Raw genomic sequence first — 11,900 nt, 5'->3', positions numbered from 1 at the left:
CCTTATAAATTAATCTTATCCATTACATGCTATATTAATAAATGAATCGATCGATGTGATATATTTACAAAATCTAACATAAGTTCAAATAACATTTATTATGTCTTACAATATGATCTATTTAATTAAATAGAAGTAACCAAAGGAAAGATGACATGGTTAATTTTGTAGTAAACGGATGATTTGTAGAGAGCATAGTGCGGGTTTGTCGTTTGGGTTATTATATGAAGCAATGTAGTGAACTATTATTATTAATTTATTATTGCATAATAATAATAATAACAATAATAATAATATAAGAATTAATAAATCTGAATTAATTCCAATTGTTTTGGAGATTTGCAATCCTTTTTCCCCAGAGATTTTAATTTCATAGAGGCTACATTAATCTCTGTGAAATCAAAATGGGGACGAAGAGCAACTTCAATTCTATATCCCAATCTCGAAAAGAAAATACAAATAACAAAAAGAACAACAATAACACAAATGTTGTGTTGAATGTTTATGATCTCACCCCTCTCAATAATTACTTATATTGGTTGGGATTTGGAATCTATCACTCTGGCATTCAAGGTTTGTTTCACATATATTGCATTATTATATTGCAATTTTTCTCTTACAAAATCCTATTTAGGGTAGGAAATTTTGTTCTTGCCTATAAAATATGTTTCATATTTCTCTGATTGTTTATGCAGTTATTCATGAAATTTTTGTGTCATTAGACTAAAAAATGATGATGATGATAATAAAATATGTTTCATATGTAATGTAATTGTCTTTTATTAAAAAAAATCCAAAAACCTAACCTACATATCAAATAGACTTACCCATTAACAATCTCAAAATAAATATACATTGGAATATAGGTGTAGATTATATGAAAACTACTCTCTTTCTTCATTTATATCATGGATAAAATATGATTTCTAATATGGTTGCAAATGTGTATTTAAATCACAACGCAATTGCGTTGTGGAGATTATTGCTGTTGTTGCAGACCGTAATTTATGCTTTATAAATATGGTGTCTTCCGTATGAATCGGAGTTTGACTCCAACATAAACACGTGATTACATTCAATTCATTTGGTAAATATCGTGTTTGAGAAGTTTCATTCACTAAGGTTTTTGAGTTATTTTAATAGCATAGAATATTTTCTTATTGTTGTTGAAAAGATTTTGTTTGTTTCATATCTATTATCTTGGTTATGTTGTTTGAATAGTACATGGTAAGGAGTATGGATTTGGAGCTCATGACTTCTCATCAAGTGGAGTATTTGAAGTGGAGCCAAGGAAGTGCCCTGGTTTTATGTACAGAACTTCTGTCCCTTTGGGCCAAGTAAACATGCAACCTTCCGAGTTTCGGACATTTATCGAAAACATGGCTAGTGAGTATCATGGAGATACGTATCACCTTATATCCAAGAACTGCAATCATTTCACAGATGATATCTCAGGTAGATTGACCGGAAAACGCCTCCCTGGTTGGGTTAATCGTCTCGCTAGGCTAGGTACGTATGTAAGACCAACCATACTTACATTCTTTCTGCATTTCACAATCAGCATATTCCTAAGTCAAAATCTCTCAGGTTCCTTATGTAGCTGTCTACTTCCTGATAGTATTCAAGTAACTACGGTTAAACAGCTACCTGAATACCATTCTGGTGTGTACACTCTTATTCTTTCTTTTTTTCGGTTAATGTTTGAAATAGAAATAGCATATTAAACATTATTTGATATGATATGCATCTGGTGAATGTTTGCAGAAGATGAAGTTACTGATTCTCTACCAACTGCGACGCCCGGTGAGTCGATGGATTTAGATGATGAACAAGCAAAATTCCTTCCGTCACCTCTTGCTACCACAGAAGATGTTTCTTTTGTTAAAGAGACTCAAGTGAAATGATTGAGCCTTTTATGGGAGAAAACATTTAGAGACAGAAGAGACTTGTTTCTCTTCTTGATTTGAAGTAACTGTTCTTGCCCAGAATTTCTCGGTTTTCTGCGTTGGTCTTTGTATTTTGTTTCTGTGTATTACTTATTGTACATGGGGCTTGTAGTTTATTTGGTGATGCTAGCTATGGTTTTTATTTTTGGAGCTCTTAAGCATGTATATGAAAGAAAGACATCTAAGTTAGCAAACTGCCTCATATATAAAAAAGGTTGTTTTAAGACTTTATTTTGCTACTTTCTGTGGTGGATTTATATGATAAATGTCAAATTGAAATAATCTTGTGGAACACATGCACATAAACTTCTAACCATAACTTGATTGCAAAACCTTTAAACATCTCTTCTTTTAAAACGGCATTTTATATTTGCCTAATTAACAAACTTTAATCTCATGATATTTTAGTAGTTTTTGAATGATCAAAATTATAAAGATATATTAATAGGGGTGTTTAGGAGTTAGTTTTTATAGGATTTGGAGGAAAAGATTTTAAAATGTTACCAGGTATATCTTAAAATGTGTTTAATATGATTTTATATGTCAATATAGTATATTGTTTTTTAAATTTTTTAAAAATATAATATATATTTTATGCAAAGTCTTTATCTTCAAAATCCTCCAAGAAATTAACTCTCAAACAAGTCTTAAGGCTTTGCTTTGGAGTTTGGAGGGGAGGAGAAGGGAGGATTTTGAAAAACGGTTTTTTTTAAATATAGAAAAAATTTTAACATTTAAAACAAAATTTCTAGAATTTTGACATATAAAAGAAGAGGATTGCTTAAGGCACCCTAAGAATTGTTTCCATACCCTCGTGAAAAATATAAATCTCTAGAATTTAAAAATGCATCTTCGGACGCACCCCAAACACATTTGTTCCTAAATCAGACCCTAAGACTATGCAAAAAAAATAATTATGGAGATGCATCTCCAGATGCTATTTTAAGCAAAAAAAACGTCAAACCCTTTCTCCTTCCTCACTTCTCAAAAGACTCTCTCAAACTTTCAACCTCTCAAGTCTCAAACTCTCTCAACTCATATTCTCTCAAACTCATTCAACTCACTTCAAAGATTCTTCCATCAATATTAAATTAATCGAAGAGCTCACTCAACATCAAACTAAACTCACATTCAGTAAGTTTTTTACTTTTCTAAACTTTTTCATTTCTATATAATTTTTAGAAATTGAGCATTACGTTATGTAAGAGGTAGTTTATATATGTTATTTAAATGAGCAATGTGTTTGATAATTGGTTAGATTATCAATGGACTATTTTGGATGTTGGCATGAACTGCATTTCCGTGATTAGCACTCTTCTGAGTTGCAAAACCATACGGAGATGCATCTCCAAAATATTTCAACGTTTTGATTTCCATAATCTGGAGGTGCATCTCTGAACTTTATCAATCTACATTTTTTGGCTTGACCTCGTTGTGTTTCATATGTAAAATGCTTGTGTAGTTTACTTATAGGCATTATGGTCGATAACCAAGATATATTAAAACACAGCAGAGTTGCGCAACATGCATCGGTTCGGAGAGAAAGAGCTTGATCATCGCAGACATGTGTCATTTCTAGCCCGATTGACGTGAAGGCGTCAAGTTCTAGGACTTATGCATCTCTGCCTTCGTCTTCCCGTAGGAGACATGTGTCACCTACTCATGCACCCGAGGCTCTGCAAGCACCTGAGGCACCGCAGACACCCGAGAAACCGCAAGCACCCCGGGCGCTCGAGGGGTTAAGAGGAGGTTGTTAGACTTATCGTTGCTACCTCTATACATGAACCATACTTCTAGACATGTCTAGGACGGAGAGGTAAAATTCAGTTGTATTCATTCTTTGAAAATTATGTTTGTTATAATATTCGAAATTTCTGACGATGAATTATTTTTCTACAAGACCATAATGCTTTAAAATGCATCAACCATGGTCGAAAGATTACGTGTCTGTCGCAGCCTGATGAGCTATGGTTTCAGGATGTGATGCAGCTATCTGAGCTGAGAGACTTGTGCATGGACGGATATGTTACGGTTAACCATGGTATGATGTCCGTGTTTGTAGAGAGATGGAACTCAGAGATGTCATCATTTCATTTTCGACGTGGTGAGATATCTATCACATTGGACAATGTCTCGTGCCTACTACATCTTCCGATCATGGGGACACTATTAGACCACGACATGATTAACAAAGATGACACACTGGAGATGATGGTAGACTATCTAGGAGTTGGCCCAGGGGATGCCATAAAGGAGTTAGAAGCCACCTGTGGGGCTCATGCCAGGTTTTTATTCTTGGAGAGGTTGGATACACAATAACTATATGTAGTAGAGCAGGCTGCTGGTGATGACGAGCGGGATGTGCAATATAGAGCATATGCTCTGAGAGTATACATGTCGTATTTGGTTGACACGTCCATTTTTGTGGACAAGAGTTCCATTTATGTGGATGTGGACTACTTGTGATACTTCGATGATTTGAAGAAGATCTATGAGTACAATTTGGGGGACACTTCTTTGATCTACCTATAATCCAAATTAGCTGAAGGTTGTATGTGGAAGACCAAACAGATGACGAGCAATATTTCTGCATATTTTAGTGTTTGTGTGTCATTTTCATAACATTTTTGCTACGACATTACTAATGATTCATATGTACCATTTTCAGGATGTGATCCTCCATCAGTTCCCATGCATATTTGGTTGATCTTGTGCTTCGACCTATACTGAGGAGATGTCATGTGCTTCTGCATTCATCCCGCTTAGAGCGAATCAAGCGACAAAGTCATACAAAGTGTATCTTGACCGCTTGGTAGCATAAGATATACACTTTCAGGTGTGTTCTTTTGACGACATAACCTTATATTCTGGATGGTTGTGGGTCACGTCTGATGTTTCCATACCTTCATGAGCGTGTCATGCGGTAGTTCGGATACATGCAGTTTTTCCCTAGAGATTCTTATGGCTCTGCTCTTACCGCTATGACACGTTGAGATATGGGTGGCATGTATGATGATTACCTTAATCATCTGGTATCGGATGAGGCATCGAGTACCATAGTTCCTAGCGACTAGATTGTTGCACACTGATATATCTAATGGTGTTTTAGAGTGTTGCACACTGCTATATCCGGGATATCTACCTCAGTCAGCTCATCAGGAGATACTAAAAGAGGGGAAGGATAAGGCAGATCATGATGTTGATGTGTTGCCTAGATTTCGTTGTATCTTGGAGCTTGGGCAGGTGCGTATAGACATATGACTCTTTCTGGATGCCTCTGAGGTGATGGACGTTCTAGATGACATCATGGGGAAGCACATGAGACACTGTAGTACAGGAGGCAATGTAGAAACATAGGGCTTGAGTCGGTCATACGCAATAGTATATAGTATTTATATTATGAGCACTATTATCAGTGTATTTTATTTTAACCTCATTGTGCTCTCCATATTTATTAAATTATATATGTTATTTTCATATTATTCCCAAAGTGTATAGTTTAATTTATACAAAATTGAAAAATAATATTATAGCTATAATATATCTTCAATTTCATCGAAGCATCTCTAAAATAAAGTCAAAAATTAATGTCTTATATGGTTCTGAAGATGCATATTTGGATTCTTTCTGGTGTGAATACGGAAATGCATCTCCGGATCAATTTATGTCAAAAAATGGTGTTTCAGTGAGGAATGCATGAAGTGTACATGGAGTAGTTCTGAAGATACATCTCCAGACTAAATTTCAGAAGAAAAAAAATATGGGATGAGACTCAATCGAGACATGTTTCAATGAGACTCGGGTTCGTCCGAAAATGCAATTCCAAAATCAAATGGACATTTTTAAATTTTTATAAGATATTTTTTCACCACTTAGGATATGATAAACAATTCCCTAAAAAAATATTTATTAATAATATTTTTTAATTTTTAGAATCCTATAATATAAATTATATTTAAATAATTTGTTTAAACTCTTCAAAATCCTCCAAAACTTTTTTTTTAATATAATTTTTTAGTTTTTTAAATTAGGAGGATTTTTATTTTTGAATAAAAATAAATCTTCAAAAACCTCTATACACCAAAAAATAAATTATTCTTTTTATTCAATTTTTTTTTTAAATCCTCTCCTCCTTTTCTCTCACAACTCTCAAACAAATCTCAAACAAATCTAAGTGTCTCGTTTAACTAATTATTTTGGTCTTAGTTGTATTCTTCAGCAATTACTAATCTGAAAACAAATTTATAATTCAATTGAAAAACAACACATGTCTTGTGTCAAATATCCAAGACAAAGCAACTAGAAAAGTAAAAATATTGTTCTCATTTCAAAGAAAATAGAAAAAGTATAGTGAAGCTACTGAATTGTTTTAAATGGATACCTCTGCTTCATACAAGAATCTGGGATTCATACAAATTACAGGGATAAACTAGGCATGTCTATAGAACTATGCATTCCCGATTGTGGAAAAAAATTACGAAATGGTTCTCCACATCTTTGAAAATTCAAAATTATCATCATTTATACATTTGAAGATATATTATTGGACACATTTAAATCACATTAAATGAGTTATTATGAGATCCATCCATTTTGATTAAAATAGAATTCGAAAATACATCTCTGAATACTTTTTAAATATATTTGAATATGCATTTCTTAAATATCCCTGAATTTTTTTTATAGGTATTGAAAACGTGGTAATATGCATCTCCGAAACCTCTTGAGAGGTTTCCAGAACAAAACCATTGTTCTAACATTATAATTTTTTTAAGACAAGTTATATTTACATAAAATCAAAGTATAATCGCAAGTAAAATCAAGTTTAATTAGAGGTAAATAAAAGTAAAAAGTCATACATTAGTTTAAAAATCACAAATAAACATTTTTGTCCTAACATTCCAATACATACCTCAATACATGTTCTTCTATCCTATCAAAACCATTTACATTCCAAAAATACTTCAATATATATGTTCTTCTATCCTATCAAAATTATTTACACTACTATGTAATATATCTAAAACAACTAATGTAGCTTAAATAACTAACGACAAATCAAAACATAAAAAGAGATAGAATAACTCAAAAGCTTGAGAGGAGGAAGAAAACTTTTTTTTTCAAAAAATGAACAAGAAAATGGAAAAGATAGTCTGACGCAGGATATGAAACAAAAGTGGCTGGAGATGCATCTCCTAAAGTGTCTGCAGAGCGCAAAGGCATATCACGCAAACTCAAAGCAGGGACAAGATAATATTTCCAATAAATACTTATCATTTTTGTTTTCTTAACCAATAATACCCCCCAAGATACTCCTGACAAAGTCGCAACTACAATTAAATTATAGTAATAATACAAGTAATAGAAAAAAGGGAATGAATATTTTTTTCACATTTTGGTTCATGTCTTGCTAATGCAAACTATGCAGCAGCATTGCCCTCAAGTCCCAATTTTGATGTTAGCCAAGCACAAACATTATCCGTCTCTTCTGGAATTGTGTAGTGGCCAAGCCTGTAATGTGTATGAACCAAAACAATAATCAAAATGAAGCAACAACAGATAAGGATTCTATAAAAACTAGAGCTAAAATTTTGTTAAATTACCCATTATAAGCTTTAAAAGTTACATCCTGAAATCCATTAGAACTTAAGCATTTCGATGATTTCTCACCAAACTTATATGGAACCACATCATCACCTGAAATAGTATATACATACATATACATATGCCAACGTTATTTCACCCCTTCTCTCTAATGATCTACGAAAACATTTTTTTTTAAATTCAATGAGATTACCTTTTCCATGACACATCAAAATGGGAAAAGACTGAGCACGCCTCGTAGCTTCATCTACACCTCGTAACTTGTCACTCAAGGTCCTAGACAAGAACAGTAAGATAACAATTTCATTATACAAAGAATGATTTACTTGCAACATGATAAGTTAAAGTAGAAAAATGATATACTTTGAACATGGAAGCCAGCCACTTAAACCAACAACCGCACTTATGTTGGCTGGATAAGCATTGCCATTCCCATATTTTCCAGCAGTAAAGCAGGATGCTGAGTAAAGGGCAGTCGCTGCTCCCATACTAAACCCTCCAACACCAAGCTTAACTGCCACACAGATATCAAACGAAATTCATGTGATTGGCAAGAACTATACAACCGAGAGAAATAAAAGCAGCATGAAAGTTCATTGCCCACAAGAGTATCGAAAGTTGATGATTACTACTTTCATTCTAAGTTCCTAAACATTTAAACATCGACATGGGTTGCACAAAGTACAAGTTTACATTTTATTTAATATTAAAGGGATGGAAAATGTTCTTCCTCTTTTCATTTTAACATTATGTTATTTTTATTTCTTAATTCTATTCTATATTTTGGTATGTAAGTTACCATGTGTGACTGTAACCAGTGTAACTTTCGGTGTTAGTGTACAATCATTAACCTATGTTTTATGATAACCTTGCATCAAAATAAGAACTATGACAAAAGCATTGACAGAAAATTTCATAAAAGAAACCTACTGTCTGCAGGTTCTGTAGACAACAAATTGGCAACATGTGCTGCTGAAGCATCCAAACCTTCAAGATCATCGGGAGCTTCTTCAGAAAGTTCTTCCACATCAAACCCTAAAGGATAAAGTTGCAGTTAAGAAATTTATCAAGAAATTTATCAAGACCAGATTAACGTTATTTTAAGATTTAAGTTTAAATCTCCTCTATCATAGTTTGAACCAAACATACATGTAATTGAAATCCCTCTTCCCCTAACCTCCCCTTCGTTTGATAAAATTCCCTCCCCTCTCCTCTCCTCAATTGAACCAAACGGACCCTAAAAGTTGATGGCAATAATCAAAGCCGACAAAACAATCAAACTTACAAGCGGTAGAAGGAAAACCACCAAATACAGACAATGGTCGGGTAGGAGAAGTTGGACATATCCATTTAATCTGCAAGGAGCAATTCAAAGATACAAGTTTTTTTATTAGTATAGAAATTATCTAATTGGAAAGGAAAAAAAAAAGAATAAGAAACTCAGCATAAGCTTTGTATCCTTACATTTGGAAGAGGAAGTGTCTCTAATAACTGGGACCAACTGCAAAAGTGACGAGTTAAATAAGGGTTCTGTCTTCTGAGTTATCACCACATTATTAAAATCATGGTAAAACATCTAGTTAAGTTGAATCTAACTTATATTCATGTTGTTTTCCCTTTCCTGATTCATGTATCTTTTTTATGGATATTTGCATTTGATTAGAAAGAACAGGAGAAGCCTCATGTGGGATGTTTTAAACGTTAACATCTTCACGACATTTCCTTGTCAGATATGGAAGCCATCGTTCAAAAATAAAAAAAGTTTCATTAAGATAAACATATTACCTGAATCTGCTATCAAAACATAAGTCATAATTTAATTTGCCATGATGCACTCAAATCATTCTTTGAGAAATCTAATCTTGTAATACAACACAAATGAAACTTTTTATGAAAGATGGTTAATAACTTATAATAATGGCCGCCGATTTGGTTTAATACCAACTATAACAGCTCTAACTCTTATAGAACCTAAAGTAAAGAGAAACAGTGATAATATTATTGATTGAATGGGTGACTCTACTTTTTTGTCTTCCTGTTCCATGCTAGTGTGTCAATAAAAAACATAGCTACCCTAACTGACTCCAAATCTTTTAATCATAGAGGTGGAAAATGACTCTCAATCTGGATCTAGGTCATCTTGGCACCAAGAGTGTAACCAACGAATCGCTGCACCTTCCATACTCGTGAATGCCAATTGCAAGTTATGAAACAAATGGATTCCTTACACCTCAGAATTATTACTTGAAATGACAAGCAAATTGCAGAAGAAAGCCCTTGTAATCACATAGCTAAGCTCCCCAGAGTAAATCTAACTCTCTACCTAAACCTCTAAGGCCCTAATTGAAAATTACTGAATAGTTCTCCCCAACTAACTACCGTGTCATCAATCTTCTCTAACTGCCCTAGTCAGCTAAGTTGTTTGGGCTTCAGACTCGGCGGGCTGATTGGACCCGAGCTAACCCAGTGGTTGGTAACTTAGAGAAGTTAATTAGTTAGTCACTTCTTGTGATCCTAGCAGTTAGAGCTATGTTTTTTCGACAAAGTGGTGAAGTATTAGGATAGTCAAGTCTCTCTAATTTCCCAGCTAGAGCAGTCTACAAGTTAAAAGCCAAGATTTGTGACTATAAAAAATAAAAGGCTGAAAATTAAAAATACATGAAAACATATCTCACAACAATAAATTATATAAGAATTTGGAGAGAGAGAAAATAGAAATAGGTAGTGTGTTATCACCTGGAGCCATTATCCCCGAGGCCATGCAACCAAACTATAGTTGCTTGGTGTTTACCTTTAGGCCTGACTACATAGGTTCTTCCAAACTCAAATGCTCTTGCAGCAGATCTACCACCTGAAATTGAGTCATAGTAATTTAACAAAAATACAAGATAATGGAATAGCTTTTATGATTCCCATTTCCCACAACTCAATGAAGGATGGAGGTAGTGATTGCTGAGAAAACCATACCAACAGAACCGATTGATGGTGCAGCAAAGTTCATATTTGCCACTGAACAATACACCTATGGAACAGTCTTAAAGCTGCAATGAACAAAACATTGAAATTTGTTATAATGTAAACACAAAAATCTGTGAACACATTAAAATTTGTTGAGTGGAAACATCTCCAACGGTTCCATGGATGTAAATCTCTAATATTTTATACTAAGAAAACCCATACATTTAGGTATTAACCTTATTGGAAGAACAAATTCAACTTTGAAGCAATGAAAACAAACCCAGAAAATCTAAAATATAACATGGCACTAAATCTTAATCACGATTATTCAGAAGAGAAACATAAATAATTAATCCAATATACCAAATAATTACCCCAATTCAATACAAAAATATGAAACAAGAAAATCTTACAAAATTAAAAAGAAAGAAAAAGAGCATTAGATTGTAACCTGAAGAGAGAAAGAGAGAGAGAGAGAGAGAAAGAGAGAGAGAGAGAATAGGGGTTTTACAAACAAAGACGAGGATCTGAATTTCGAGATTCTAGAGACACAAACTAACCTTAGTGGCCGGCAGTTTTCATACTCCGAAAAATCCTAAACTCCGCGTTATGTTGTAAGTTTCGGACAAGGATTCTCTGCCTTCCATGGTAGAGTAACTTTCAGAGATTATGCTCCGTCAGATTCATCTACCGTTCCAAAACATGCCACCTTTGATTTAAGTTTAGTCTATATACAATAATAAATTTAATCATAATATTAATTTTTGCCATCTAATGAATTTTCCTCAATTTTAGTCATTTTATTCGTTTTATATCTTTGTTTGTTTTTTTAGATTAATTGTTATGCACTGTCGGTGTAAAAGATTTTACATTGTCAATGCATCACAATCATCCGTTTGTATTATTTTTTAAGTGGTTAAAATAAAAGTCAAACATTTTAAATAAATCAATGGTTCTGACAGTATAAAAAATCTTTACACTGTCGATGTATATCAATTAAATTCTTATTTTTTTGTCAAGATACCATATTTATTATTAAAATGTTATTGTATTTAGTGTTTAACTTTCATTCGCTATTAAGAAAAAGAGAAAGAAAAAATGAGTGAACATAATATAATTGATTTAAAAGATGCAATGTTAATTTCATTAAGATTATTATTCAAGAATAACAAGTTCAAATGTAAAACAACACGTTTAGAAACAAAGAAATTGTAAAATGAAATGACAAAAGGGCCTAGTGACTATCAACATCAATGATGAGCTTTCCCGTCTAATTCAATGGCTTTAGGAGTGTTTTGGAACTCACCATGGCATGGGATTGTTGATCACATTAGGACTAATACCTTTGAATGTCAGCAGCTTGTTGTCAATCATGTCCTGAACCTTTTCTTC

The 11,900-nt window shown here is 33.3% G+C and overlaps 2 protein-coding genes across 4 annotated transcripts; one reads left to right on the top strand and one right to left on the bottom strand.

Moving 5' to 3' along the window:
• The first annotated feature begins 353 nt into the window (after positions 1 to 353).
• LOC127095417 (deSI-like protein At4g17486) lies at positions 354 to 2,071 on the top strand. The gene is made up of 4 exons (XM_051034128.1): positions 354 to 573; positions 1,222 to 1,509; positions 1,588 to 1,662; positions 1,765 to 2,071. The coding sequence occupies exons 1-4, from the start codon at positions 405 to 407 to the stop codon at positions 1,902 to 1,904; spliced, it is 672 nt and encodes a 223-aa protein (XP_050890085.1). The 5' UTR covers positions 354 to 404; the 3' UTR covers positions 1,905 to 2,071.
• A 5,097-nt stretch (positions 2,072 to 7,168) lies between these two features.
• Positions 7,169 to 11,191, bottom strand: LOC127095240 (acyl-protein thioesterase 1). Of its 3 annotated transcripts, none has more exons than XM_051033981.1 (10): positions 11,069 to 11,191; positions 10,518 to 10,591; positions 10,287 to 10,401; positions 9,015 to 9,051; positions 8,836 to 8,905; positions 8,481 to 8,585; positions 7,914 to 8,064; positions 7,744 to 7,826; positions 7,550 to 7,643; positions 7,169 to 7,457 (listed from the first exon to the last, which is right to left on the bottom strand). In XM_051033981.1, the coding sequence occupies exons 2-10, from the start codon at positions 10,549 to 10,551 to the stop codon at positions 7,367 to 7,369; spliced, it is 780 nt and encodes a 259-aa protein (XP_050889938.1). In that variant the 5' UTR covers positions 10,552 to 10,591; positions 11,069 to 11,191; the 3' UTR covers positions 7,169 to 7,366. The 3 variants fall into 3 exon arrangements, with proteins under 3 accessions (XP_050889938.1, XP_050889981.1, XP_050890025.1); XM_051034024.1 differs by having other exon boundaries at positions 10,960 to 11,084; XM_051034068.1 differs by having other exon boundaries at positions 11,020 to 11,082.
• Between the last annotated feature and the right edge of the window lie 709 nt (positions 11,192 to 11,900).

Source organism: Lathyrus oleraceus, chromosome 1 (assembly GCF_024323335.1).
Source record: "Lathyrus oleraceus cultivar Zhongwan6 chromosome 1, CAAS_Psat_ZW6_1.0, whole genome shotgun sequence".
Taxonomy (NCBI): Eukaryota; Viridiplantae; Streptophyta; class Magnoliopsida; order Fabales; family Fabaceae; genus Lathyrus; species Lathyrus oleraceus.
This window is presented reverse-complemented; position numbering and strand designations above follow the sequence as displayed.